Source organism: Mangifera indica, chromosome 2, assembly GCF_011075055.1.
Source record: "Mangifera indica cultivar Alphonso chromosome 2, CATAS_Mindica_2.1, whole genome shotgun sequence".
Classification (NCBI taxonomy): Eukaryota; Viridiplantae; Streptophyta; class Magnoliopsida; order Sapindales; family Anacardiaceae; genus Mangifera; species Mangifera indica.
In genome coordinates this window covers 10,703,787-10,731,461 of record NC_058138.1, presented here as the reverse complement: position 1 = coordinate 10,731,461, position 27,675 = coordinate 10,703,787, and the positions used below count along the sequence as shown (strand labels likewise).

General features: G+C 34.5%; 1 protein-coding gene across 1 annotated transcript; it reads left to right on the top strand.

The window, feature by feature from the left end:
- Positions 1-1,058: 1,058 nt before the first annotated feature.
- On the top strand, positions 1,059-27,295 carry LOC123199461 (TATA-binding protein-associated factor BTAF1). The gene is made up of 29 exons (XM_044614481.1): positions 1,059-1,186; positions 1,367-1,523; positions 1,674-1,768; positions 3,869-4,086; positions 4,212-4,266; positions 4,381-4,462; positions 5,192-5,529; positions 7,234-7,336; positions 7,406-8,012; positions 8,130-8,262; positions 8,365-8,433; positions 13,668-13,879; positions 15,298-15,532; positions 16,408-16,581; positions 18,201-18,626; positions 18,737-19,180; positions 19,713-19,832; positions 19,910-20,377; positions 21,105-21,643; positions 22,835-23,327; positions 23,406-23,474; positions 24,165-24,269; positions 24,369-24,599; positions 24,685-24,948; positions 25,033-25,082; positions 25,544-25,653; positions 25,723-25,805; positions 26,456-26,668; positions 26,788-27,295. The coding sequence occupies exons 2-29, from the start codon at positions 1,475-1,477 to the stop codon at positions 26,950-26,952; spliced, it is 6,150 nt and encodes a 2,049-aa protein (XP_044470416.1). The 5' UTR covers positions 1,059-1,186; positions 1,367-1,474; the 3' UTR covers positions 26,953-27,295.
- The last annotated feature ends 380 nt before the right edge of the window (positions 27,296-27,675 follow it).

Here is a 27,675-nt window from a genome sequence, read left to right as displayed (position 1 = left end):
ACTTCTTTCCCCCAAGATGAGAACATGTTAATTAACATGTAAAAAAAATTGTGCAGATCTACTCTAGCAAAGCCTTTCTAAGCTTTGCCGTTGCCAACCATTAATGGCCATCCCATTCACGGACATTAAAGTGAGGCTAAAGGACTTTATGTATTCCTAAAATCACATGTATGCACCAATTGCCATTAAAAAAGACGGGAGTGAAATTGTTTTTTTATTAATAATATTAAAATAATATAAAATTTATTAAGTTTTCTTCCAAAGTTTTAAAACTAACAACTTTATCATTTTTTAGAGTTTTTTAACTTTCAAGAGTAATATTCTCCTCTTTAATATCTCGGGTTTATTTTTCAGACCTTTTCTGACCACCATCTTTGGCCATCGAAGACGATGTTTTAACCCACAAATCTCTGACCACTTTTTATTTCTCTGACGCTTCTAGAAGATGTGATAAAAACTCGTTTTCGTCAATTCCATATGAATTGACGAAGAAGAACATCTTTGTCGATTCATCTGGAATCGATTAGGCTTCATCAATTTAGATGAATTAATGTGTCTTCATCTCGTCTTCTTGTGTCAGAGAGTAAAGATCTGATAGCCAAAGATGATGGGTTGAAGTGTTGTCGCTAGTGATTGGATATGATGGTTAGAGACTCGCTAGTGATTGGATATGATGGTTAGAGAACATTTAAATATAAACCCCAGATTTTGGAGGGGGAAAATATTACTTTTAAAAGTTAGAAAACTTTAAGGAGGAATAAAATTGTTAGTTTTTAAAATTTTAGATATAAACATAATAAATTTTAATTTTTAATATTATTAATAAAATAACGATTTTACTTTTGTTCTTAACGGAAAATTCTAAGAGGGGTTGGCTCATGGTTTTTTATACCCCGTAAGTACGCTTTTAGGATCACATCAAAACTTGGGTTGGAAATGGTCATTTGGCCTTAAGGTAAATATAAAATCATGCCACCCTTAATAGAAAAATAAAGAGTAAAAGGACCTAAATACAAATTCAACACAAACTAAATCTAATTAAACATTATTATCAAATTTATAAATTATCACGTACCAGGGTTTCGATGTTCGTCGACACCCAGAACGAAAAGTGTCGTCATTGTCATCCTCTTCCTCTTCAACTCTTAAACACCGTACATCGCTGCCGTTTCTCACTTCGTACCAGGTAACGCTATTTCTATTCGTTTCTTTCTTCTTCCTCTGTCTCTTTCCTTTTACAGTATTTTGAAAACGCAGAAAACAATTTTTATGTTTTCAATGAGTTATTTAGCATTGAAATTGTAAATGTGAAAGTAATCTTAGGGAAAAATTACTAATTTATTGGTTTTTGGTTTTGTTACAGTAGTGATTAGATACTGAGGCGAAATGATTGGTTGGTTAATTGAATGATAGAAGAAGATGCAGATAATCTTGTAATAAGGTTGTCGTTATTATTATTGTTGGTGTTGATATTATGGCTCAGCAATCCTCGCGGCTCAATCGTTTACTCACTTTGTTGGACAGTATCCTTTTTTTATGTTTTTAAATTTAAGTTTCTTTTTTTCTTCTTTATAAATTATTGGATCTAAGGTGTAGTTTTGTAGCTGCATGGTTTGTACTGTGCATTGCCGTGAGTCAGAATTGGCTGTTTTCTTTAACCAAAATTTCAATAGCTGGTTCAACACAAGGGACAAGATTTACAGCTGCCCGGCAGATTGGGGATATTGCAAAATTGCATCCTCAAGATTTGAGTCCTCTATTGAGAAAGGTACATGATTCTTTTTCGTGTTTTCCATTTATTTTTCTGTTTTTATTATTCCTTGCTTTTATAATATATATTGTATTGATTATCATGCCCCTTTGCTCTCTTTTAAAATAAATTTCTGTGGGTTAGTGTTTAAAAATGATAAGATGTGTTTTTCCAATTTTAAGTTTAGAAGTTGCTGCAGTTAGTTTACTGGGGAAATGACATATTTCAACTTGCTACAAGATTGTATTAACTCTAGTTGTCAATGAGACATATAAGGAAGTGTTACCAAGATAGGGAGAATCAGAACTAGAAGGGAAGCAGCAATTATAATTGGTCTTGATTTTGTTGAGTATGGTTGTCAAAGCTGGATTAAAGGTTTTATTGAAGTTCTGATGTTAATTTATTAATGTCTACTCTCAGTTTGATTCACATGTTAAAATTTGTGAATTAAATTTTTTATCAATGGTTTCTTCTTGGAATTTTAATAGGTCATTCTTATGTTCTCTTTTTGAAACAACTTATGAAATTGCATTGTTTTGCTTAGGGAAGTAGACATAGGGCAGTTTAAGATGTTGCAATTGATGGGTTGAACCTGTATTCCTTTCGGCAATGTAATTACTTCATTAGTTTTTATGAAGTTTAGTTGATCAGGAATGTATTTCCTTCGTGAGTCTTTTGTAAAGTTTTGTTGAGGACAAAGTGAGACAGATTGTACAAATAAATCACTTATTTGCTTGTTCATGGATTGGTAGTAAGTGTGCATGAGGATAATTTGTCAAGAATATGTTATATGGAAAATGTCTTGAAATAAAATCTGATCTAAAAGAAGAATGGATTTATTGAAGAATGAAGATGACTTTCATTGCAGTGGCTGGGCCTTGCTGCCGTACAGTATGTCTAAAAGACCTTTACGGTCACTATAGCTTGATAGAAGGCTTCTCCACTGTAGTATGTATTTTAATGACTGTGAAGAGTTGTATAGCTCGATAAAAATGCTATGATTAGTGTGAATCCCAAAATAATGGTTAGTGAAAGAGTAGATTATAAGATCCTCTCCTGCATATTTGGTTTTGATGAGTGCATGGATTTACCGTTCACAGGGAATATTCCAGATGCATTGAAACCCTCACAAAATGAAATTTGGTGTGCACAAAGCCACTGTGAATTATAAGGACAATGGTAATTCATTTGTCTTTTAGAGGACCTAAGATGCCATGAAGGGTGACAGTCTGATGTAACCCATCAATTTGACCTACTAGACTGCAATGTGTCCTCTAACTTGCAAATCAAACCTCCGAAATTTCCTAATATGAGGGAATTTTGTACCAAGCTTGAGATCTCAAGATCTGGTGACCTTGCTGAAAATCTTTGAGGGGCTAATGCATTAGGGTGCACATCTCTCTTATCTCCTGTAATTGCTTTTCTAAGGATTTGGGGATACCATTGTGCTAAACGTGTTATTTTAATATGACACTCTATTATGCTTGGGCACCGAAACACTTCTAAGGAAAGTTAGGATGTTATTTCACCCCTTCTCATTATAAAAGGGTCAATTTTATCTTAGAAAGATTGACCTACACTACTTACATGCAATTTAAATTGGCATGAAAAGTTATTTGAGGATCTAAACTTTCTCTTAAAGAGAGTAATTCAGTTAGCATCAATAATTATTTTGGTCTCTCTCTTTCAAATTGGGCTCCAGTCAAGATAACTTCTTAAGAGCATAGCTTTTCTAAGCCTTAGTTTAGCTAAACGAGTCTATTGCATAACTACTGTTATGTGCTGGTTGTAATTGATATTAGATTTGTTGGTACTTTATTGAACCTATGATGGACCTATATGACGATGGTTGTATCCATGTTACTGTACGCTTTGTCTTTATTTTTCTACTATTATTAGCGTATTGCTAGTTGTACTTAGAAATATTTTCTGTTTTAAAACCTCCATTGGAGTCTTAAGCTGCTACATATAGTCATGACTCTTGTTAAAAATGTGATTCATCACTCTCAATTTTCATTGAATAAAAGCTGGTCATTTATCTCTATCTTGATGCCATATGCTTTAACTTCAGTTTGAAGTACTTTCTGTTCTGATGGATCTCTGTATTTTGTGAAACAGGTTTCTCAATATCTTCGTAGTAAAAATTGGGATACAAGGGTGGCTGCTGCTCATGCTATTGGGGCTATTGCTCAAAATATTAAGCATACATCTATGACTGAATTATTTGCTTCTGTGGAGACAAAGATGTCTGAAGCTGGGATATCTGGTACTGTTGAAGATGTGGTGGCATGGCCTAATTTTCATTCTAAAATTGTAACAAGTGTTTCATTTAGAAGGTTGTTGATATTTTCGTTCATAAAATATTTCTGTTACATTTACTAGCATACTTTTGTCCAAAAAATATATCTTTTTACTTGGTTATCTGACTTTAGTTTCCTTATTAACTACCAAACTATAACAGTTATGATATCAATAAGGTATTGGAGTTTGGTGCTTTATTAGCATCAGGGGGACAGGTAATACTACATTTTCTGTGTATCTATTGTACAATTTGATTAGTTTGTCATGAACCTTTCAGATTGCATTAAAGCATATATCAAATTTAAGTTCTCATATAATTTCTAATGTAGGAGTATGACATTGCAATTGATAATTCTAAGAATCCTAGGGATCGATTGGCGAGGCAGAAGCAAAATCTTAAACGCCGTCTGGGTCAGTAATTCTTCTACTTCAATTGATTTATTTTCCATTTGGAGCCTTGAGGAACTTGGAGTAGCTTCTTTTTTTTTTTTTGGGGGGGGGGGGGGGGGGGGCGCGGTGTGCATTTTTTATTCTTGTTACCTTTTCATTCTTATATGGTATCATTGTTTCCTAGCCCCCTTCCTCCACAAATAATAATAATAAAAAAAAATAAAGAGCTTAAACACTTTAACTACATTTAATTAGAATATAGGCATAAGTTAAAATATTTTGTTACAAATGGAAATGTGTAAATATAATAATTTGATCCATAATAATAGATAATAAATATTTAATTAAAAAAAATTTATTGAAGCTTATTTTAGGGAACTAATTATATATATATTTTTGTATTTGGTTTTTTAAATTGTATCTTCTTAATGAGACCTATCTCTAGGCAGCCTAAGGAAATGGCCTTAGTTATCTTGCCTTTGAGTTGACCTTGTGAAGCTAAGTGGTGTAAAGAAACGAGCTTGATAACAAAAATTGGACCTGTTTCATGCTTCTTTTAGCTATTTAGCATATATCTTTAGTTTTCTGGTGTCATAATTTTTTTTTTTTTTGGGTAAAATTTTCACTTAAAGTTGTGGATTTTCTTTTGATGCATGGTTCTTTTTTCTTGTTTTTAATGTGTATTTGATGGAATGGGTTTATGTAATTGTTTGCTTGTTTATCCTACTATAACATGGTGCCATTTTACAGGTTTGGATGTATGTGAGCAGTTTATGGATGTCAATGATATGATCAAAGATGAAGATCTTATTGTACACAAATTACATTCCCATGGAAATGGTTCAGACCGTAGATTTTACACGTCTCCTTCTGTGCGTAATATCCAACAGCTAGTTTCAAGTATGGTTCCCAGTGTCATTTCTAAAAGGCCAAGTGCAAGAGAATTGAATCTCTTAAAGCGAAAAGCAAAAATAAATTCGAAAGACCAAGCGAAAGGTTGGTCTGAGGATGGGGATATGGAAGTCTCTAATGCTCATAGTGCAACAACTGTGAAGGGATCACATGTTGATCCATTGAGTTCAAATAAGGTATTAGAATCATTTATTTAGTTAAATATAATGCATTTCCCCAATTGTTTTTGCTTGTCAAAACCTATATTTATATATTTATATGCATGTCTCGTATATACTTGTTTCTTTGAGGTTGTCTGTGTATATGGTTAATTATTCCACACAGCAAAGCGTGGGGATGAGCCTGTGTGAATATGCATGCACATTCCTTGAATTTTGTTCTTCATCTGTGTGTCTGCATGAGCTTTCATACATGTCAGTTTTGGTACAAGTGATCATGAATATTGAGTTGCTTTCTATTGGTTTATTTATGCTGTTGTGTTTCCTCCCCTTTATATTCAGATTTTAATTCCCATTGCTCCTTTGTACAATGAAGTTTTAGTTTTAGAATCTATACATTTTTTATACTAGAGCATTTCATTTTCTGTTTTTAAATCACAAGATTTAGACTAAAATTGTTTTTATGGCATGGAATTGTGATTCGACTATAAATTTAGCATATTTTAGGCTTTATATATCTCATTCATAGAAAGTATTTTCCAAATTGTCTTTGGTTCTCTTTAGGCTTTATATATCTCATTCATAGAAAGTAGTTTCCAAATTGTCTTTGGTTCTCTCATTCTAAATGATCGGGTGGATACCCTAAATTCTATGCCTCCACTGCACTCGAGCTTCATCTCTTTTAAATGGAGCATGGTCCTTCAAGACGAGAGATGCATAAAGACCCAGGGTTACCCATCCAGTACCAACTTAACACAATTTTACCACGTCTTTGGAGCTACAGGGCAGTGCAGAATTAAATGAAGGATTCTTTGATATTCATTCCTAAACCTAACATAACAATTATGGAAGAGAAAAGAACAATGCCATTTTCTCTGGATAACGCCACCTGCCTTGTGCCACCAACCATGAAAAGGGTTGGAATTCTGGAGGAAACTTTGCCCTCCAAATCATCAGAATTGGCTGAAAAATTGTTATACTATTAACCTTAGGACCATTTTGTATGTTCTGTTGCTTTTTTTTTTTAAATTTTTTTTCCTTTAAGCTGTCTTGTATTGTTTAACATATTCTATTTGTGGACAACTTGTTCACCCTTATGTAAATCCTTTTTATGGAATATATGAATTGTTATAAACATTAAACAAAAACCATTAAATCATCATCCTCAAACAGCCAGCTAAAACAAAAAGATTTACGAGAAAAGCATCCTTGGACTCTAGTTTCCACATGCAGTGGTTCTGCAAAACATTTGAAGAAGCATTATCAGTCATATAGATAGAAGCTTGACTCCTGCACTTGACCCACATTCAAATTTCTAGAAAATTAGGATTGATCAGTTATATTTCACCTTGTTGATGAAATCTGCATTTTGCCATTTATTACATCAGCTAGGATGTATGAGTATGTGCTTTATGAGTGGTTCAAAATAAGTAGGTGTTGGGCCCTTGGTGTTGAAGTCAAGAGCCATTAGAATATATAGTTTTACTGATGCATGGGAATGCTGTTTAATATATTGATATCTTTTTCTTGGTATGGCTAATACTTTGTAATGCCCTTTTCTTCAATATGGCAGCAGGAAAGTTGATTTTGGACAATTGCATTTGGATCCAACATTTTTCTTCTAAGTTTTTTTGCTGCAAAAGATAGATGCTTAGTTTACCTTTCCACTTTTGCTTTTTCCTAGCACGAGGTGCAGCAAGTTCATGTTGATTTTCTGTGCAGGTGGAGGTTATTCCAGAGGAAGACAACTTAGAGCAAGATGGAGATGGGCAGTGGCCGTTTCATAGTCTTGTTGAACAGCTAATCCTTGATATGTTTGATCCTGGTAAGCTTTTTGTACATTTGGAACCCTTTTTTTTTATGAACTATCTGGATGCTAATTATATATTTGCAGTTTGGGAGGTTCGCCATGGTAGTGTTATGGCATTGAGAGAAATCTTGACTCATCATGGTGCTTCTGCTGGAGTGTTAATGCCTGATTTGAGCCCTGATGGTGCACTAGATGTTGACTTTAAGGACAAAGGCTTTTCAACTGCAGTGAAGAGAGAGAGAGAAATTGATTTAAATATGCAAGTTCCAGCAGATGATTCAGAGCCCAATCTGAAAAAGATTAAGTTTGAAGAGGCGCCAACAAAGCTGATGGATGCATTGGTCTCTCCTGTAAAGTCTGAAAACTTTGACATCAACATGAAGGTTGAAGATGGATGCACTTTACCTGCACAGCAGGTCAATGGCCAATTTGATCCTGGCTCTATTAAGTTGGAGTCAGAATCTAATCTTGATGGTCTATTTTGTCAGTCCAATGAAGATGTACACATGGTAGAACCGAAGGGTTATTGTGATGTTAAGCAGGCCTCTTTCAACTCTGATATGTTGAAAAATCTTCCTGAAAACTGTGAGTTGATGAACTGGTTAAAACTAGTTCGGCATTCATGGCAGAAAAATTGTGAATTTCTTCAAGACTGTGCAATTCGTTTCTTATGTATATTATCGCTAGATCGGTATGACTCTGATTTCCTTTTGATTGTAGCTATAATGTGGAGATTTTTTTCAAATTCATTTTAGGTAAATTGACACTTCCTTGGTCATTACATCGGTCAGTTTATGCTGTCTTGCAGGTTTGGAGATTATGTATCTGATCAGGTTGTTGCTCCTGTACGTGAAACCTGTGCTCAAGCATTAGGTGCTGCTTTTAAGTATATGCATCCCTCCCTAGTTCATGAGGCATTGTATATCTTGCTGCAAATGCAGGTAAGTACCTTGTCAGTACATTTTTTAATCCTCAATTACATTTGGGTTTCACATAGTCTTTTTTCTGTTTTCTGATTGTATCCTGTAATTTTCTTTGTTCAGCATAGACCTGAATGGGAAATTCGTCATGGAAGCCTCTTGGGCATCAAGTACTTGGTAGCTGTGCGGCAGGTAAAATTTATTTTTAAATTAAACATTTTTTCCTTGTACATCGATTTTGTCTGAAAAAGTTGTCATATATGAGATCTCTGAGTTTTATTTATTCTTCAAGTCATCACTATTGGTATATTTTATATTTAAGTTAAGATCTTATGTATCAATTTTTTTTTTTGTTGGAGCCATTGCATTTATTTAATAGGAAATATCCACACATTCAAGTTGCAGGTATTTTATGTGGTTTCCACTTATTTCTTATCATGCTATCTGTTGAAGAAGATAGTTGACCAGATCTCATGTTTTTAGGAAAAGATATGACAGAAATTTACTTGCTATTTTAGTTCTTTCCATAATAGAATAGATTAGCATAAATTGTGTAATTAGCCTTTTATACACCTAGAAGTTAGGCATCTAGTTTTCTATTTAAACCAGATTGTAAAATGTAAACAGTGTGAATACAATTTTACTTTACCTTTCTCCAAGTTAACATGGTATCAGAGCTAGGTTCTCAACTCTGAGATCTAGGCTGTTTTTTCTTTTATTTTTTGAGACCCCACAATGACAACCAACCTAGAAAACCAGTCAAATCAAACCGATCAACATACTGTCCGAATCTCCAATTTAAAACTTAATGGAGACAATTTTCATCGCTGGTCATTATCTGTCCGCTTGTATATCCGCGGAAGGGGAAAGATTGGGTATTTGACTGGTGAAAAGAAGGAACCAGGCAGGAAGGATGCAGAATATGCAACTTGGGAGGCAGAAAACTCAATGGTTATGGCGTGGCTTACCAACTCTATGGAGGAAGATATAAGCGCAACCTACTTAGGATATTCAACAGCCAAAGAGTTGTGGGATAACTTGACAGAAATGTACTCAGATCTGGGAAATCAATCTCAGATCTATGAGTTGCAACTGAAACTTGGAGAATTAAAGCAAGGAAATGAGACTGTGACAAAGTATTTCTCAGCAATGAAGAGGTTATGGCAGGAGCTGAATATTTTTAAAGACTATACTTGGAAGGATCCTTCTGATGCAGCTCATTATCAGAAGGAAGTGGATAATTCTAGAGTATATTCTTTTTTGGCAGGTTTGAATGTAGAGTTTGATGAAGTTAGGAGTCGCATTATAGGCAGACGTCCCTTATCTTCTCTAAATGAGGTGTTTGCAGAAGTTAGAAGGGAGGAGAGTAGACGGTCTGTTATGTTAGGGAAAAAGGAGCCAGTACCTGCTTCTATTGAAACTTCAGCCCTGGTTTCACAAGAAAATACGGCTCTTAAAGCTGCTGCTCGCAAACCAGAAGATAAGAAGAAAGTCTGGTGTGACTACTGTCACCGTCCTCGCCATACAAGAGAGACATGCTGGAAATTAAACGGCAAACCAGAAAATTGGAAGGCGAGGGAGAGGAGTTTCCCTAATGCAAATTCAGCAGAACAAGTGTCTCTCACAAAGGAACAGATAGATCAGCTCCTGAAACTAGTAAACCATTCATCAACTCCTAACTGCTCTCTTGTCCACACAGGTAATTTATCTACCAGTTTTTTGAGTCTCACCGATCACACACCTTGGATCATTGATTCAGGTGCTTCCGATCACATGACAAGCATGTCTTCTCTATTCCACACATACATTCCATGTCCTGGTAACAAAAAGGTCAGACTTGCTGATGGTAGCTTCACTCCTATAGCAGGGAAAGGATCTGTTAAAATCTCTAACGCTATCACCTTAGAATCTGTCTTGCATGTTCCTAATCTGTCTTGTAATTTACTGTCAGTCAGCAAGCTATCAAGAAACTCCAATTGTTTAGTCATTTTCTCACCTCAAAAATGTGTTTTTCAGGACAGGAACTTGGGGAAGGAGATTGGCAGTGCTAGAGAAGATGGTGGGCTCTATTATTTTGGAGGAAAAGATCAAGCAGTAGGGTTATCTTGTGATGTAAATTCTCTCTCAATTAGAGAGCAAATAATGACTTGGCATTATAGGTTAGGTCACCCTAGTTTTCCTTATTTAAAGCATTTATTTCCGGTTTTGTTCCAGAAATTAAAAAATCAGTACTTGCATTGTGATATATGTTCATTCTCTAAGAGTACCCGACAGTTATACAACTCAAAACCATATAGGGCTTCAAAACCTTTCTATTTGATTCATAGTGATGTTTGGGGGCCTTGTAACATCACTTCTTTATCTGGCAAAAGGTGGTTTGTGACTTTTATTGATGACCACACTAGACTATGTTGGGTGTATCTAATGAAACAAAAATCAGAAGTTCAACAATTGTTCAAAATATTTTATAATATGGTTGAAACACAATTTCAAACCAAAATTAGTATTCTAAGAACCGATAATGGTAAAGAATACTTCAATCAAATTTTAGGACAATTTTTACTTGAAAAAGGCATTCAACATCAATCTTCATGTGGTCATACACCTCAACAGAATGGGGTTGCAGAAAGAAAAAACAGACACCTTCTTGAGGTTAGTAGGGCCCTCATGCTAGCTATGAATGTTCCACATTATTTATGGGGAGATGCAGTTCTAACAGCTGCATATTTGATTAATAGAGTTCCCTCTAGAGTCCTAAATCATAGAACTCCCTTGAGTTGTTTAAAGGAATTCTTTCCAGACAATAGATTGCACTCAAATTTACCTCTCAAAGTTTTTGGTTGTACAGTGTTCGTGCATATTACAGATGTGGGTAGATCAAAACTTGCTCCTAAGGCTGAAAAATGTGTTTTCATAGGCTATGCAACTAACCAAAAAGGGTACAAAGTGTTTAATCCTAAAACTAAGAAAATACAGGTTAGTATGGATGTTGTATTTCTTGAACGACAACCATTTTTTGAAAATCATCTTCAGGGGGAGAAGTATAACAGGGTGTTTGAAGATGAAGCTGCATGGACTGGAACAGGTACTGGAAAAAGTTTCCAGGATCAGACCAGTACTGGTGCTAGCTCACCTGTGCCTTATCTTCCTCATCTCCCTAGTGTTTTGGATAAACCCATAGAAATAAACCCTACAGATCAGACAATTTCTCTGAGTCAAAATTTGCCAACTACAGGGGGAGATACAACATCACAGGTACTAAACGAGGACCCTACAACCGAGATACAGGTTTACACCAGAAGGAGACATCAAAATAATAGAGACCATCCTTCAACTCAAGGCCAAAGTCAATCAGCTAACCCCATGGAACCTGGTCTGGAGCTACACAACACAGGTAATCCCTCTATTACTATTGAACCAAATTTTTCCTCTCAAACTAATTCTGGTCCAACAGTTACAGAGTCAAATACAGAGCATAATACCAGAGTTTTTGACACAGATCTGGACATTCCAATTGCTATTAGGAAAGGTGTTAGATCATGTACTAATCATCCTATAGCCAAATACATGTCATACCACAAACTGTCTAGTGAACATAAAGCATTTACCTCAAAAATTTCTCATCTTTCTATTCCTAGAAACATACAAGAGGCGTTAGAGTGTCCTAAGTGGAAAGAGGCAGTCATGGAGGAAATGAATGCACTAGTGAAGAATAACACATGGGAAAGTGTTGTATTGCCCAGAGAAAAAAAGGCAGTGGGATGCAAGTGGGTATTCACTGTCAAATGTAAAGCTGACGGGTCCATAGAGAGATATAAAGCACGTTTGGTAGCTAAAGGATTTACACAAACACATGGTCTTGATTATCAAGAGACTTTTGCACCTGTGGCTAAGGTAAACTCAATTCGAATCCTATTTTCTTTAGCTGCAAATTTTGGATGGTCATTGCATCAACTAGATGTAAAAAATGCCTTCCTAAATGGTTATCTAGATGAAGAGGTTTTTATGGAACCACCACCAGGTTTTGAGCATTTAGTTGGCAGGGGGAGAGTATGTAAACTAATCAAGTCCATATATGGACTAAAACAATCACCAAGGGCTTGGTTTGAGAGATTTGGAGAAGTAGTAAGAAAACTAGGGTATAGACAAAGTCAGGGAGATCATACCCTATTTGTTAAACACTCTAGTGAGGGAAAACGAGCTGTCTTGATTGTGTATGTTGACGATATTATCCTAACAGGGGATGATGACAGTGAAATAGACAGACTTAAGAAGTTGCTGGCAAAGGAATTTGAAGTTAAAGACTTAGGAGAGGCGAAGTACTTCCTTGGCATGGAAATTACCAGATCAGAACATGGGATTTCAGTATGCCAAAGGAAATATGTACTGGATCTTTTGGGTGAAACAGGAATGCTTGGTTGTAGGGCTGCTGAAACTCCTATGGAACCTAATCTGAAAGTGGAAGCATCTACACCTGAGGAACTAGTTGATAAGGAGCAATATCAAAAGTTGGTAGGGAAACTCATATACCTAGCTCATACACGACCTGACATTACCTTTGCTGTTGGAGTGGTAAGTCAGTTCATGCATTCACCAGGTCAGAAACACCATGAGGCAGTAGTGAGAATTTTGAGATACCTAAAGGGGACACCTGGTAAGGGTCTATTCTTTGCTAACAATGGACATTTTCAGGTTGATATCTACACAGATGCAGATTGGGCAGGAGACATAACAGATAGGAGATCAACATCTGGGTATTGCACCTTTGTGTGTGGGAATTTAGTTACATGGAGAAGCAAAAAACAGAATGTGGTGGCTAGGAGCAGTGCTGAAGCAGAATATAGAGCAGTAGCCCTAGGCATTTGTGAAGGTCTTTGGATGAGGCAGATATTAGAAGACCTAAATATCAAGTTAACTTCTCCAATTAAGCTATACTGCGACAACAAGTCTGCCATCGCTATAGCTCACAATCCAGTCCTGCATGACAGGACCAAACATGTGGAGATTGACAAGCACTTTATCAAGGAAAAAATTGACAAAGGACAGATATGCATGACTTATTTGCCTACTGCACAACAAGTAGCAGACATTCTTACGAAGAGCCTTCCAAGAAGACAATTTGATGAGTTGGTGTCCAAGCTGGAAATGAGAGATATTTTCAAACCAGCTTGAGGGGGAGTGTTGAAGAAGATAGTTGACCAGATCTCATGTTTTTAGGAAAAGATATGACAGAAATTTACTTGCTATTTTAGTTCTTTCCATAATAGAATAGATTAGCATAAATTGTGTAATTAGCCTTTTATACACCTAGAAGTTAGGCATCTAGTTTTCTATTTAAACCAGATTGTAAAATGTAAACAGTGTGAATACAATTTTACTTTACCTTTCTCCAAGTTAACACTATCATTTCTCTTTTTTTCAACTAGGAGATGCTGCGGGATCTTCTTGGTTATGTTCTTCCTGCATGTAAAGCTGGGTTGGAGGACCCTGATGATGATGTCCGAGCAGTTGCTGCAGATGCTTTAATACCTGCTGCAGCTGCTATTGTTGCTTTAGATGGTCAAACATTGCATTCGATTGTGATGCTACTTTGGGATATATTGCTTGATTTGGATGATCTTAGCCCATCCACTAGTAGGTATGTAGAAATGCTAGATACTTTTCTTTGTTTATCCATTCTAGTAACATTTATTTCTTGTCTTGTAATGTGTTGAAAATGAAGAATGTTTGCACATGAACACTAACGTTCAACGTTATTAAACAAAAATAAAAATTCTTTGAAACTATATCTGGTGGCTGGAAGAATTCCTTTGCAAGTTTAATTATTCTTTACTGATTTATTTAATAAGAAACTATTTTTAAGTTTAATTCATTAGGTTCCTAGTTTTAAAAACACCCTTACAAATTTAGCGTTGATGCTCAGTATTTTGCTTTTTAGCAGAGCTCATCATTTAAGCTTCTTGCATTCTCTCAAGCTGTTTCGGATAACCCTTTTTTGTTGTTATTTGATTTTAGAATTTGTGACCTTAGCATCTCTACCATACCTTGAGCCATTGGTTTGAAGTGAAAATCCAATGCCATCAGGGGATCAAGCTTTTAGCAACGAAAAGTTTCCTTATTTTCAGTTTGTCAGTTGGGTTTTGAAGTTCTTTGGGTCAATATGAGTTTTGTGGTTTATCGTCTAAATATTTTTCTGGTTCCTTGTTGAAGTTCGAGTGCACACTATTTTATTTGTATGTCTGATGGTCTGCTGATTTTGTCATTGACAATGAAACAATAAATTCTAGTAAAATGAAGGTTAATAATCAAAAGAAGTTATGTTATATTGTCAGAACTCCATTTAGGATTAGCATTGAGGTTTTAATGGCCACTTCTACCTAATCTTCAGTTGTATTTCATTTAGTTTATAAGCTTCTGTTCTGTTTGTTTTGTGGGTTTTCATTGCTAGGAGTGTGTTTATAATTTTCTGGTTTGCTGGAAAGGGCTAAGAAGAGTGCTGGGTATTTATTTGTTGTAATTGTCATGTTAGTCACATTTTAGGTGATCTTGAACTCTTCTAGTTAATGTTTTAAGCTTGTTGGTTCCATTAGGATTTGAGGTTTGATGTAGGAGTAGGTCAGTAGGAGCCTACAAATGGTTCTTTATAACAACACACAGGTCAACACACAGATTGCAACCCTTAGACAATCATTCAACATTTAGAAACAAGTGAAAACATATCTCTTTATCTTTTGCCTAAGGTCTTCTTTCCTTAAATGCATCATGTTGCATCGAATACCAAGCTCCTTTGGTAACTGCTTTATATTTTATCTGAAAAACAGAGACATTAATTTGTATTAATGTAGTATTGAAAAAACTGCTGTATATCTTATCTGAAAAAGAGAGAAATTAATTTGTATCAATTTAGTATTGAAATTTTGTGTTTATATTAGTGGCTTTAATCAATGCCGCAATTTAAATATCAAGGCTTGTGATTGAGCTACATTTTAATTCTATGATAGTTAATAAATGAAGTATCAGGGAGATGTTTTCAAAAAGCCTCTTACCTGTTTGCAGTGTGATGAATCTATTAGCGGAAATCTATTCGCAGGAAGAGATGATTCCTAAAATGTTTGGAGCTACATCCAAAGATAAACAGGATTTTGATCTAAATGAAGTAGTCCGTAATGATGATGTAGAAGGAAGAGACTCTATGGAAAATCCTTCCACTTTATCCATGCTGGCACCCCGTTTATGGCCTTTTATGAGGCATAGTATCACATCAGTCCGACATTCAGCTATAAGTACTTTGGTATATTTTCTCCATGCTTTAAATTTTTGTCCATGTGCAAATTTTAATTGCTTAGGCTTTGTATAAGATTGTTGTAGTTTATCTTTAGTCAACTTTACATTAAATTTGATTGATGTTTGCTTTAAAGTTTATTTTAAGTTACTTTTGCTTTAAAGTTTATTTTGAATTACTTTTGCTTTTAGGAGAGTGAATGATTAGATATAATAAAGTAAATAGGTAGCTGCCGATGCTGGTTGGCCATTGTTGCTGCTGGCACGTTCAGCTACACTGCTGGCAGCACTGGGATTACTGTGATGCAATCTACATGGTGATGACGGCAGCACTATCTGGTCAGAGTAGGCCAAAAGATTTCGTTGTATCTTTTTTGGTCTGCTGCAGCAAAACTGTCACCATTAGTTATGAGTTGGCATCATGGCATTGATTGCCGATGTCAGTTAGTGGCAGTTAGCTACCTTTACTCTCTAAATTAAAAATTTCTTTTATTATATTATTCATTTAATTGAAAAATGATTTAAAAAAAAAAAGCAACATTGTTAAAAATAAATTTTGAATTGAAAGAGCTGCAAATCCTGCTTTTGAAATAATGATATAAAATAAATTATTCTATAATCTACGTTGTATATCTTACTTTTCAAATTGGTTTATCTAACATTTTCCGGTTTAGAGTTTAGGAAATAAGTCACAGCAGCTCTAGACCAATCCATAGTTAATAAATTTTATATTTATGATCAGATGTTTATAAAAGGTGTGTGACCTGTAGTTTAATCTGTTTATATGACAAAACTGATATTTTTATGATTCTTTTTCTTTGGCCACATTTTTTTTTTGTTAACTGAATCGTATGGTGTTGATTGTCTGGAAAATTTCATTTGCAGGAGCGCCTTCTTGAGGCTGTTTACAAGAGGAATATTTCTGAGCTCTCTAGTGGTTCCTTTTGGCCGTCTTTTATTTTTGGTGATACACTTAGGATCGTTTTCCAGAATCTTCTTTTGGAATCAAATGAAGAAATTCTGCAGTGTTCTGATAGAGTCTGGAGACTGCTGGTTCAGGTTTTTTTTATTATTATCAGAGTCCATGAATGTCTTACATTTTATTATTATTTTTCTTTCCCTGTTGGTCAGTTATCTTTTTCTGAACCCTGTAAAACTTAAAGGATGCTGCAAAAACTGAAATTAATGAACAGTTGTCTAGGGAATTTGAAATGATAATAAATCTATGAGTCCTAAATCTTTACAATGACTTTTATAGAAAGGGAGAACAAGAGGTTCACCATTGTATAAATATGATTGTATCTGCCGCAAACAAGAGATTAGAGAAAACAAAGTTTAGGTTCTTTATATCAAGACTAGTCCTCTTATACATGGCATTGCCGATTATTTGTGATACTTCTATGAGAAATTATATCTGTATCACTTTTGCACACACTAATACTTCTCATAGGTACTCTACAATGTTTGTCTTAAGACATTTTAAGTCTATCTGAAGTATGAACCAAAGAAAATAACCAAAAAAAAAAAAAAGGATTCTGACTGATTCTTTCAATTTCTTAAACTATCACATGAGAGATAAAGACACACTAGTGTTATTATGCATGATTCGTTAATGACTTGTGATACTAATGTGAGTGATCTGTACTATATCACTTGTGCTTTATAAAGTACATAATATAGGTCCTTTGAAATTTACGTATCCAAACTTCTTAAGTCTATCTAAATAAATAAATAAAGAAGCAAAGGAAAACTTTTAAATTCTATTTGATGCTTCTTAATACATTGTTGGACAACATTTTGTAAGTCTCTTATACTGCTTATCAGATTTGACAATGTAAAATGAGATGATTCTGTTGTTGCTGGAAAACAATGTAAATGATTTATTACGGAGTTTGTATATGCCAATATATAGTAATATTTAGTCTGTTTAGTTAAGCTTTAATGACTAAATGTTGTATTTTGTACTTTTGGGCTTGAAGTCAGTCATATCTATCTGGGTCTACTTTTTGTTTTTGGATACACAGTAATTCCTTAACTTTCTCTATATATTCACTGAGCTTGAAAATAGGGGCTTCTTCTTACCTTACAATCTTGGTAGCCAAAAATCTTGTGGGATATTGTTTGGAGACCCTAGGGGATTTGAACCCTTGATGTCTTAGCTTTTATCATTAAGCCCAACTGTGGGGTTTCTATGAGGATGCATTTATCAATGGGGTTGTAAAGCAAAGGGAAGTAAGAAAAATTAAAGAAACATAAGCAGGAATAGAGTTTTTGGCTTGCCCCATGATCTGACACATTTTTTTATTTCTTTTTGGAATTGATATTTGATAGGAAGATTCAGTGCATCATTAAGTTAGTCACTGGAGTCTCTTAATAGTATCAACTATATCATTAAGTGGGATGCCTGAAATTATAATGGATAATTCTGATAGTTGTTTGACATCTTTATTAACGCAGCCTCTACCAGCTTCTATAATTTTGTTTAGATATAATTTTTTTTCCCTAAAATTAAGTAATACTCAAGCTGTATTAATCTGGTTTCCTTGAATCGATTAGTTTTATTACCATGAGCTCTATTTATCTGGATTTTATTAAGGTTTTCCCATAAGTTTAATTTTTTTCCCAAATTGTTTGCTATGTGTTTATCACCTCTAAGCTTTATTTGTGAATCAATGCAGTGCCCAGTTAATGACTTGGAAACTGCTGCTGGTTTGTTTATGTCTTCTTGGATAGAACTTGCTACCACACCTTATGGCTCACAGTTAGATGCGGCAAAAATGTTTTGGCCTGTGGCTCCTCCTCGAAAAAGCCATTTTAAAGCAGCTGCTAAAATGAGAGCTGTGATGCTTGAGAATGAGTCATCTGGAAACATTAGTTTGGATCATATGAAGGGAAATATTCCACAGGAAAGGAACGGAGATGCCTCCACTAACTCATTTAAGATAATTGTTGGTGCTGATGTGGAAATGTCAGTGACTAACACTCGAGTTGTTACTGCATCAGCATTGGGAATTTTTGCTTCTAAGTTGCCTGAGGGTTCTGTGAAATATGTGATTGATCCATTGTGGAATGCCCTTTCCTCGTTATCTGGAGTCCAGCGTCAGGTAGCACTTTTACTTGTTTTGATAAGAAATGCAGTGGTGGCCTAAGCACCTCTATTTTTGTTCTATCTATATGCCTGTCTGTCTATTGATTAATTTTATTTTGTTGTCAGGTGGCATCCATGGTTCTAATTTCTTGGTTTAAAGAGATAAAAAACAAGGAACTTTCTGGATCCCCTAGAATTTTGCCTATATTTCCTGATCATCTCAAACAATGGTTGTTGGATTTATTAGCATGCTCTGACCCTACATTTCCCACAAAAGATTCACTTCTTCCTTATGCTGAGCTTTCAAGAACATATACCAAGATGCGAAATGAAGCTAGCCAATTGTTACGTGCTGTTGAGGCATCTGGCATGTTTACAAATATGTCTTCAACAATTAAAATTGATGTAGAAAGCATGGGTGTGGATGATGCGATTAGCTTTGCATCTAAACTGCAGCCTGTTTGCAAAGATAATGATGGAAATGAATCTTCAGATAGACATATTGTTGATAATATAGAGTCATTGAAACAGCGACTGCTAACGACTTCCGGCTATCTAAAATGTGTTCAGGTATGCTCACATTTTAATCTTTCACAACATGAGGTTTTTTATTTATCAAAGTTTAGGTTGTATATTTTATCATTTGAGAGACTGAAACTTCTTGTGGCATCGATCTATATTTATGGTTGATTCTTCCATATTTACTTGACATATTCCTTTTTTTACCCTGTTGCTCTTTGATAAACTATTGTGTAATTGCTTTAGTATTATAAAGTAATCTCTATGGTTTCTGTATTGAATAATGGCGCTACATTTGTCTCTTTTCTAAATGTTTTCTATTCTTTTTATTGAGAGCTCTCTTGCAATGTAATTTAATATGCACAAGTAGAATCTTATTCTTTAAGTTGTTATTTATTATAAAAGAAAAAGGAGTTGTTCTCACACCTGTATTTTGAAGTTCTCTTTTAGTGTAACTGCTCTCTACAATCAAATTCTTGGATCCACTATTTATATAATAATGGAAGATTGATGTTGGTTGATATCCAGCAGTGGTTTCACAAAATTTTGTTATGACATGTCTATTTTCTGGTATAATTTGCAGAGTAATTTGCATGTCACTGTGTCAGCTTTAGTTGCTGCTGCAGTAGTCTGGATGTCAGAGCTTCCTACCCGCCTTAATCCCATCATTTTGCCTTTGATGGCTTCAATCAAAAGAGAGCAGGTAGTATTTCTAGGTAAATATGGGCAGGATATTGCACCAATTACTTTATTTTATTTAATCTTTGCATACTTCATCAGGAGGAAATACTGCAACAGAAGGCTGCTGAGGCGCTTGCGGAGCTTATTTCTCATTGCATTGCTCGTAAGCCTAGTCCAAATGATAAGTTGATAAAAAATATTTGTAGTTTGACTTGTATGGATCCTTGTGAGACACCTCAAGCTGCAATTATCAGTTCCATGGACATGATTGACGATCAAGATTTCCTCAACTTTGGAAGTAGTACAGGAAAACAGAAGTCAAAGATTCACATGCTGGCTGGCAGTGAAGACCGGTCAAGAGTTGAAGGCTTTATTAGCAGAAGAGGGTCTGAACTCGCATTAAGGCATTTGTGTGAGAAGTTTGGTGCTTCATTATTTGATAAGCTCCCCAAACTTTGGGATTGCCTTACTGAAGTTCTCGTTCCTGGGAATTCGTCAGATGATAAGAAGATTGCAGAAGCTATTGAATCTGTTAAGGATCCTCAGATCTTGATTAATAATATCCAGGTTATTACCCTTTTTATTTTCATTGTTCTAATATATTATTTTCTCTTATTAGTATTATTCTTTGAATCTTTTGTAGGTTTGGTTTTTGAATTTCTGTTCAATGATTTCTTAGGGATAGTGTGAAAGTATCATTTTGAAACATTGAACTAAAGTAGTTTGCTGAAAAAGATAGTAAAAGTCAGAATCAGTTTGATACATAGGAAGGAGGCAGCGGGCTATTTAGTCCTTTTCTTGCTATATTTTAGTGTTAAGCTATCTTAGTTAAATTTTAACTTTTAACTCAGTTGTTTGTTATGATTAGAATTACTGGAATTATATATGAATTAATCTATGGTTTCTTAAGCCTTCAAATGAAGGCTTCTATCCTTATTGTTGATATGGTTGATTAATAAGGAAAAATTAATATGCTCTTCTCTCCTATCGATTATTTTTTCTTTCTTAAGTCTTCTAATTCTTCTGGATAACATGCATTTTTTCACTCTTCTACCTAATCTATCCTTCTTATTCTCTTTATTTCTTCTAATTTTTCTTCTGGTTCTTTATCACAGTTATACTTCTCTAATTTGTAAAGTTCCTAGCAATTCTAGCAATTCAGTTTCTTGCTACCTGTGTAACTAGGTTTTGACTCCGATCATTGAGGCAATGCTGGATTTTTATTTGGTTATTTGTAGATTCTTAATCATCATCTTTCCTTCTTATATTTCTTTTTATGAATTCTTATGTGCAGGTTGTACGTTCCATTGCTCCAATGCTGGATGAAACTTTGAAACTAAAACTGCTCTCACTTCTTCCGTGCATTTTCAAATGTGTTTGTCATTCCCATGTTGCTGTCCGACTTGCTGCTTCTAGATGTATTACTTCAATGGCCAAGTCAATGATAGTAAATGTTATGGCAGCTGTAATTGAAAATGCCATTCCAATGTTAGGTGATACGACATCTGTTCATGCTAGACAAGGTTCTGGGATGCTTATCAGTTTGCTTGTTCAGGGACTGGGTGTGGAACTTGTCCCATACGCTTCTTTGTTAGTTGTGCCTCTTTTGAAGTGTATGAGTGATTGTGATCATTCTGTTAGACAGAGTGTGACTCGTAGTTTTGCATCTCTTGTACCACTGCTTCCATTAGCACGGGGCCTTCCCCCACCTGCAGGGCTCAGTGAAGGTTTGTCCAGAAATGCTGAGGATGCACAGTTTTTGGAGCAATTACTTGACAACTCCCATATTGATGATTACAAGCTCTGCACTGAATTAAAAGTCACATTAAGAAGGTAATTATACCTGTCTGTATTTATGAATCATAATGTTTTTGCCCCATGTGTCATTTGTTTCACTGTATTGCCTTAAAAATAAATGTGGATGCAGCCTTGTGAAAAAGATCTTTTATTGCTGAGTTGCTGCTATTCTAATTTGATGAGTCCTTTAGTTTGAGTTGTCTATGACATTAAATTTAGGCAATAAAATTACTTTGATGACTGAGTCGCTAGTGGTTAAGGGTTCAAACATATCAGTTTGGTCTTTTTTAAACTATTGCTTTTGGTTTTTTTTCTTCGGGAGAATTTGAGGATACTTATCTTCTTTTTTATCAAATTTGGATTTTTTTAAAAATAATTCTTTAGTACTTGTCTATATTTGATGATCATTGTTATATTTATCAGAATTGGACTGCTCTGATCATTCTAGTAAATGTGTATATTTGTTTTTGGAAAAAATATGTTACTTTCGGCATTAAAGTTTTTGTCTTTTCTGAATCTTATTTTCTTTAATTTTTTGGCGTAAGGCAGACTCTAGTTTTTTTTTGCAGTTTTTGCATATTAGCTTTTAATCTTTCAGATTCTTTGCATTTTTCAGATTATTAGAGTTTATTAATGGATGGTAAGCTATTTTTGTTTATTATTGAATACATTGATGCATAGTGTTTTTCGTAACATGTTTCTGATCTTATTGTGCACTATATTTTTCTAGTTATTCTCTCCTAATTCTTTTCTTTGTGCAATCTAAAGCTCATGTACTTTTACAGTAATGTCTAAGTCACCGCTATCAAAACTACTGTTTTTTGTCACATTGGTGGCATCTAATTTCTTCATAATTCCTGAAGTTTTCGTCATCTTTTGATACCTCCCCTGATACACATCAATCTTAAAATTCTTTTTCCTGTATATAGAATTGTGAAATCAACATTCAAAGTCTTCTATGTGAGATACCCTTTATATTTTTATCTTTTTCCTTCAATTGAATGATTTGTTAGATTTTTTATTCAACAGAAAGATCATAGTAAAAAGTTGTGTGTTCTCTGTCCACTTTGAATGTAAGGAGTTAATATGAGGAAAATTAGAAGCCATTTGGTCAGTGGATAATTAGTATCCACTAAATTGTGTTCACAATACTTATTCTAGAACACAATGTTTTCCTGATTTCTTCTGTTTGCTTTATATTTAATGTTTTTAATTTTGCACTTTCAGGTATCAACAGGAGGGTATAAATTGGTTGGCCTTTTTAAAACGTTTCAAGCTTCATGGAATCTTATGTGATGATATGGGGCTTGGAAAGACACTTCAAGCATCTGCCATTGTGGCATCTAACATAGCTGAGCTTCGTTCTTCAAACAGTGCTGAGGATGCTCATCCATCTTTGATTGTTTGCCCATCTACTCTTGTTGGTCATTGGGCATTTGAGATAGAAAAGTATATTGATGCTACTCTAGTTAGTACTCTTCAATATGTGGGATCAGCACAAGATCGCATTTCTCTTAGAGATCAATTTGATAAGCATAACATGATCATTACGTCTTATGATGTGGTCCGTAAAGATGTTGATTATCTTGGACAATGTCTCTGGAGTTACTGTATATTAGATGAAGGTCATATCATTAAGAATTCTAAGTCTAAAATTACAGCTGCAATAAAACAACTGAAAGCCCAGCACCGTCTAATACTTAGTGGAACACCGATCCAGGTTAGATATAAGTTCAAGAAATCACTTAACTCCAATAGCCTTTTAGCCTTTTAACAAGTGGTTTGCTCTTTCTTGCAGAACAACATTACAGACTTGTGGTCCCTTTTTGATTTCCTAATGCCTGGGTTTCTTGGAACAGAGAGACAAGTATGTGTTCTATATTGACTTCAAGTTGTTTGTATAGTGATTCAGAGTCTGTTTGGTTCAGCTTATCTACTCTGAAAAGAGCCTATTTGAAATTACAAGGACTCTTGAAATTTTTATAAGTTGTTTGGTCATGTCTCAAAAGTGCTTATAGAATTTCAAATAAGCATTTTCAGGTCTATTGAGAGAAGCTCAAGATTTGGGCTTTTTCATAAGCTTTTTGTTTTTAGTTCATTCAAAGTGTTAAAATTTCAAAAATATCCCTATATTATTTTGTAAAGATGACTTGATTTTTGTTGTGTATTAAAGACTTTTTTGGTAATTTATTCTAAAGATCTCTTTTACATTTTCCTAACCAGACAACTAACAATTTTCATTAAGAAAAAAGCTATATTTTCATAAGCTCTACTCTGGTAACCTCTACTTGTCCCAAACAGACCCTGAGTTCCTGAAGGTAGTGCAGGAAAGCGTTTATTCTTAATCATTTATCCTGCATGTATCAGTAACTAACACGGTAGAAATAAGTTTCCTGTTTTAATAATATTGGTTTTTATGGTGATCATTAGTTTTTGCAGGAGTTGGTTCTCATTATGATGCTTGTTGATCAATTAAGCCACTGATTTGCTTCTACACTTATTTTATATATGGTATTGTCATATATCCCTTAACTGATCATTTGATGCTATTTGGCAGTTCCATGCCACTTATGGGAAGCCACTGGTAGCTGCTAGGGATCCTAAATGTTCTGCAAAAGATGCTGAAGCTGGGGTACTTGCTATGGAAGCATTGCACAAGCAGGTAAGCATCATTTTATTTTTGTTTTTTATCCCGCTGGATAATACTTGTGTAAAAGGAAATATATATGAAATTCTTGCTGAAAGTGTTTGTATTTTATAGGTCATGCCTTTCCTACTCCGTCGAACCAAAGATGAAGTTTTGTCGGACCTACCTGAAAAGATAATACAGGACAGATACTGTGACCTGAGCCCGGTCCAATTAAAACTTTATGAAAAGTTTTCTGGTTCACATGTTAAAGAAGAACTCTCAAGTATGGTAAAAATTGATGAGTCAGCAGATAAAGGAGATGAAAATAGTGCTACACCAAAAGCATCTACTCATGTTTTCCAGGTGATGAGATAAATTTTAATTTATCTAATTATTTATTTATCTTTATTTACACTAGCTGATGTGCATCCTATCTCGCATGTTCCAGGCACTGCAATACTTGCTGAAACTTTGTAGTCATCCATTGCTTGTCCTGAACCAAAAGGTTCCTGATTCACTTTCATGCCATTTGTCAGAACTCTTTCCTTCAGGTTCTGACATCATTTCTGAACTACATAAACTTCATCATTCTCCCAAATTAGTTGCTCTTCAGGAGATAATGGAGGAGTGCGGAATAGGGGTAGATGCTTCTAATTCTGAAGATGCCATTAATGTTGGGCAGCACAGAGTTTTAATATTCGCTCAGCATAAAGTAATCGTTGTGTAGTTATATTAAACTTTTTATCATTAAGTTAACATTACATTTTCTTTGTTTTAATAATGTCGTTTTGTGTAGGCCTTTTTAGACATTATTGAAAGAGACTTGTTTCAGACCCATATGAAGAAGTAAGTCTTCTAATCTCTAATTTCAATTTGTTGTCAAATCAATTCTTTTGTGGATGGCCTATAATTCTTATGATCAAAATTTTTATGGAATTGGAGATATCCAAGTAAAAAAATGTATTTACTTATTTTGCCAACCTACTTATTGCACTCAATTATATATATTGTTGACTTGTAAGAATTATGCATTTCGTCATTTGTGTGTGTGTGTGTGTGTGTTGTCATAGCCTGGATCTGTGTCTTCTACATTTGTAGTCTTCCTATCCTAGTACCATGTTTAACCCTTTGCATGTGACTGATCTTTATGTTCAATCTAATATTTGCTTAATGGTATCTCAGTCGTCCCATTTTATGTGCAACCACCAAAATTGTTGTTTCTTGTCACTAATCATGCAGTTAGTACATTTTCAAAAGTTTAACAAGATACGGTTTGTTACTAATGTTATACTGCTTCTTCATTGCAGTGTTACATACCTACGCCTGGATGGATCAGTTGAACCAGAAAAACGTTTTGACATAGTGAAAGCTTTCAATTCTGACCCAACTATAGATGCCCTGCTGCTTACAACACATGGTAGGTTTTTTCTTGTTTGCGAAGTCCACTAGTAATGAAGTGTACTGAAAACTATGTTTTTGGTTGCAGTTGGTGGCCTGGGTTTAAATCTGACATCTGCTGACACCCTCATTTTCATGGAGCATGACTGGAATCCAATGAGAGACCATCAGGTAAGTAATATTTTTCTTCATATTTATTGTTTCCTTTTCTGTAAATATTTTATCTAAGGAAAGCAAAAGTATGTTTCTTGTTGAAGATTTGAATCCTTCCATAAAGCATTGCATACTATGGCAAGATTTCAGAACTCATTACATATGATCTCCAAGTTAATTTGTTGATTAATTGTGAATATATATATATATATATATATATATATATATATAGGTTATTGCGGAAAAAATATCATTTCATCTTCATTTTGACTAGCAAGATACCAGAAATGATGCTACTCGCATATTATTGCTTTAATTACATTGTAAACTTGGCTGGGTTTTGCATTAAAAATTTTGATTTAAAGCAGCAGGGCGTTGTTGGCTTCTGAGCTATCATAGCAAATGTTGCTACAAATCAGTGTCCCGATTTCTCACCATCATAAAAATTGTCACCAATGTTTATTGGAATATCCTTTAGATTTTAGTAATTTTATTATTCACGATAATGCATTTTTGTAGATATAACTGTTTAATGAACCTGATGGCATCAAGAAAGAATAAAAATATGCAGTGTTGATATACAATCAAGCTCCCGCTCTTCCTTTCCATGCTTCTGTTTATGTATTTATATCTTAAATGGTGTTTTACATGAAGCTTTGTACATGCAGGCAATGGACAGAGCACACCGGTTGGGCCAAAAAAAGGTTGTTAATGTGCATCGTCTGATTATGCGTGGTACCCTGGAAGAGAAAGTGATGAGCCTCCAACGGTTCAAAGTTTCGGTTGCCAATGCTGTCATCAATGCCGAGAATTCCAGTCTAAAAACAATGAATACTGACCAGTTGCTTGATCTATTTGCATCAGCAGAAGTGACTAGAAAGGTATATGATTATGATATATATGGCAATGACATTTTCATTAGATTAAATTGAGCATTTCTTTTTCAAAGTTCCATTCTTGAATTTCTGGGTGACCAATTTAATCTCAATTTGAGATACAGGGAGGTAGCGTATCAAAGCGGTCAAGTGAGGATGTGGACCCAAAATTAATGGGCACAGGGAAGGGGTTAAAGGCTATACTAGGTGGATTGGAGGATCTTTGGGATCAATCACAGTACAATGAAGAGTATAATCTGAGCCAGTTTTTATCAAAGCTCAACGGCTGACCCCAACTGCTTGCATGTATATATATATATCTTGTATATATCAGGTTTAGTACTAAAATTTTGACATTTTCTTAGCTCTAGTTTTTTTTTTTTTTTTCCTTTCATATTATTATTATTATTCTATCATATTTTGTTACCATTTTTGGCCATTCTTCTATCCCCATTTTTTAAAAATATAATTTTATTTTCTTATTACTGGTGTGGGAGGATGGGGAAGAGTTGGTTTTTGGTAATACAGCTTGACATGAGAGATAATGTTGATCAACCAAAGATGTAAAGTTGAGATGCTGTATATACTTTTAGCTTCCTTTTCTAATTCTTAATCAGAAATCAATTTACCAAACTTTATTTTTATTTCTGTTATTTATATTTTTAACCTGGCAAGGGTACATTGGATTTAACCAAATCATCTGACTAAATTTAATCCCGAAACAATAAGCTTATTAAGCACTTAAACTAAAATTTATTGTCACATTATTGTAAATAATAAAATGGACTGAACTAAAAAGTAGATCCAGGTTACAAATGAATCGAACATTAGTAAAAGTGTGTATGGTTTGGTTTAATGTGGTATAAGAATTTTTTCAAATTAAATTGAAAAAAATGATTTGAAAAATTTTTAAATTAAATTATTTTAGGTTGCAAACTAAACTAAAATGAAAAAAAGATATAATTTGGTTTAGATTGGATTATATTTTGAATTTATTAAAAATAATTTATTTT